Below are 1,390 nucleotides of genomic sequence, written 5' to 3'. Positions count from 1 at the left end.
ACACACACGCACACTCGCAAACGTGCACACTGACTCACAGGTCCGTGCAAAAGCGCCTTTTACGAGAAAACGGTACCGATCACATAACTGCCCATTCCCTTCCATTCCGCCTGGGCGTTAATTTTACGCCCCCCCCCTCCCCTCTCCGCGCCTTGCTCTCTCTCTCGCTCTCTCTTATTCTCTGTCTCTCTTTCTCTCGCACGCTCGCTCTCCATGGGGCTTTAAGGCACGGTGCCGTTTGCTTGCTGCAGTGCAACCCCAAGCCGCAAAGGTCACGGAACATGTACATCGTCGGACATCAAGGGCTGCGCGCCGAGGGAACGGCCCGGGGTTTTAGTACAACGAGCCGGAGGGAGGGGGGGGGAGGAGAAGGAGGAGTCCAGGGAAATATGGAGAAAAGTGGGCACTGCTGTCTTTCCTCTGTGCTGATGAACATGTTTCTCTCCCTTGTTGCAGGTGGCCTGAGCACCACGGCCATGGTGAAGATCCAGCTGACGGACGTGAACGACAACGCGCCCGTGTTCCTGCCCCGCGAGTACAACGTGTCGCTGCGGCACAGCACGCCGCCCAGCTCGCCCGTGGTCGTGGTGGTGGCCACGGACCGCGACACGGGGCGCTACGGCGAGGTGACGTACGCGATCGCGGCGGGCAACGAGCTCGGCGCCTTCCGCGTGCACCCGCGCTCCGGCGAGCTGTTCGTCGCCCGGCCCGACCTGCTGCGCGGCGCCGACGCCAGCAGCGTCCACCGCCTCAACGTGTCGGCGACGGACGGCGGCGGCCTCCGGGCGCCCGTCGACGCGCAGGTGTCGCTCACCGTCGTGGCCTCCTCGGACCAGCGGCCCCCGCTATTCGAGCGGCCGCGCTACACCTACAGCGTGCGCGAGAACGTCCCCCGGCACTCGGCCGTCGGCGCCGTCCGGGCCTCCAGCGGAGAGCCAGGTGAGTCCATCTGTCCTGCTCGGACATTTTCCAGAAAGTACGCCCGTCATTCGACGTTACGAACGAACCTGCCAAGTTGAGCAGAGCACACGGAAGCTGTCATAGCGCCTGATGGGTAGGCAACTTCTTGTCTACAGTGCATGCGTGTACCGCGGAGAGGCCTACCCAGAGTCTGGCAGGCTCCATAAGTTCCAGTAATTTTCCGCCACGCAGCACAGATCAATGGTGGCAGTGAAAATCTTCACCCAGAAAAGCCTAAACTTGATCCAAGTGCATTTTACTTGATACAAGCGCCAAATGCACTTGAATTGATCGTGCCCGGTTGGAACTTGAAGTAAGCATTCTAGATTGAAATAATCTTGTAAGGCGAAGTTAATAAGAACGCCAGCCCTCGGGGCAACACCGCATGGTGCTTGATATTCCAGAAATGATTTTAAGAACATAGAGCTCG

General features: G+C 60.0%; 1 protein-coding gene across 1 annotated transcript in view; it reads left to right on the top strand.

Moving 5' to 3' along the window:
* The window catches only part of LOC113208972 (protein dachsous), a 127,223-nt gene that overhangs the window by 107,037 nt on the left and 18,796 nt on the right, over window positions 1–1,390 (top strand). Inside the window, exon 4 of the mRNA XM_052266995.1 lies at window positions 457–939. Within this exon, the coding sequence (XP_052122955.1) occupies window positions 457–939 (483 nt within the window). The remainder of the gene's footprint in view (window positions 1–456; window positions 940–1,390) is intronic.

Source organism: Frankliniella occidentalis, unplaced genomic scaffold, assembly GCF_000697945.3.
Source record: "Frankliniella occidentalis isolate FOCC.00 unplaced genomic scaffold, Focc_3.1 Scaffold45, whole genome shotgun sequence".
Classification (NCBI taxonomy): domain Eukaryota; kingdom Metazoa; phylum Arthropoda; class Insecta; order Thysanoptera; family Thripidae; genus Frankliniella; species Frankliniella occidentalis.
This window is presented reverse-complemented; position numbering and strand designations above follow the sequence as displayed.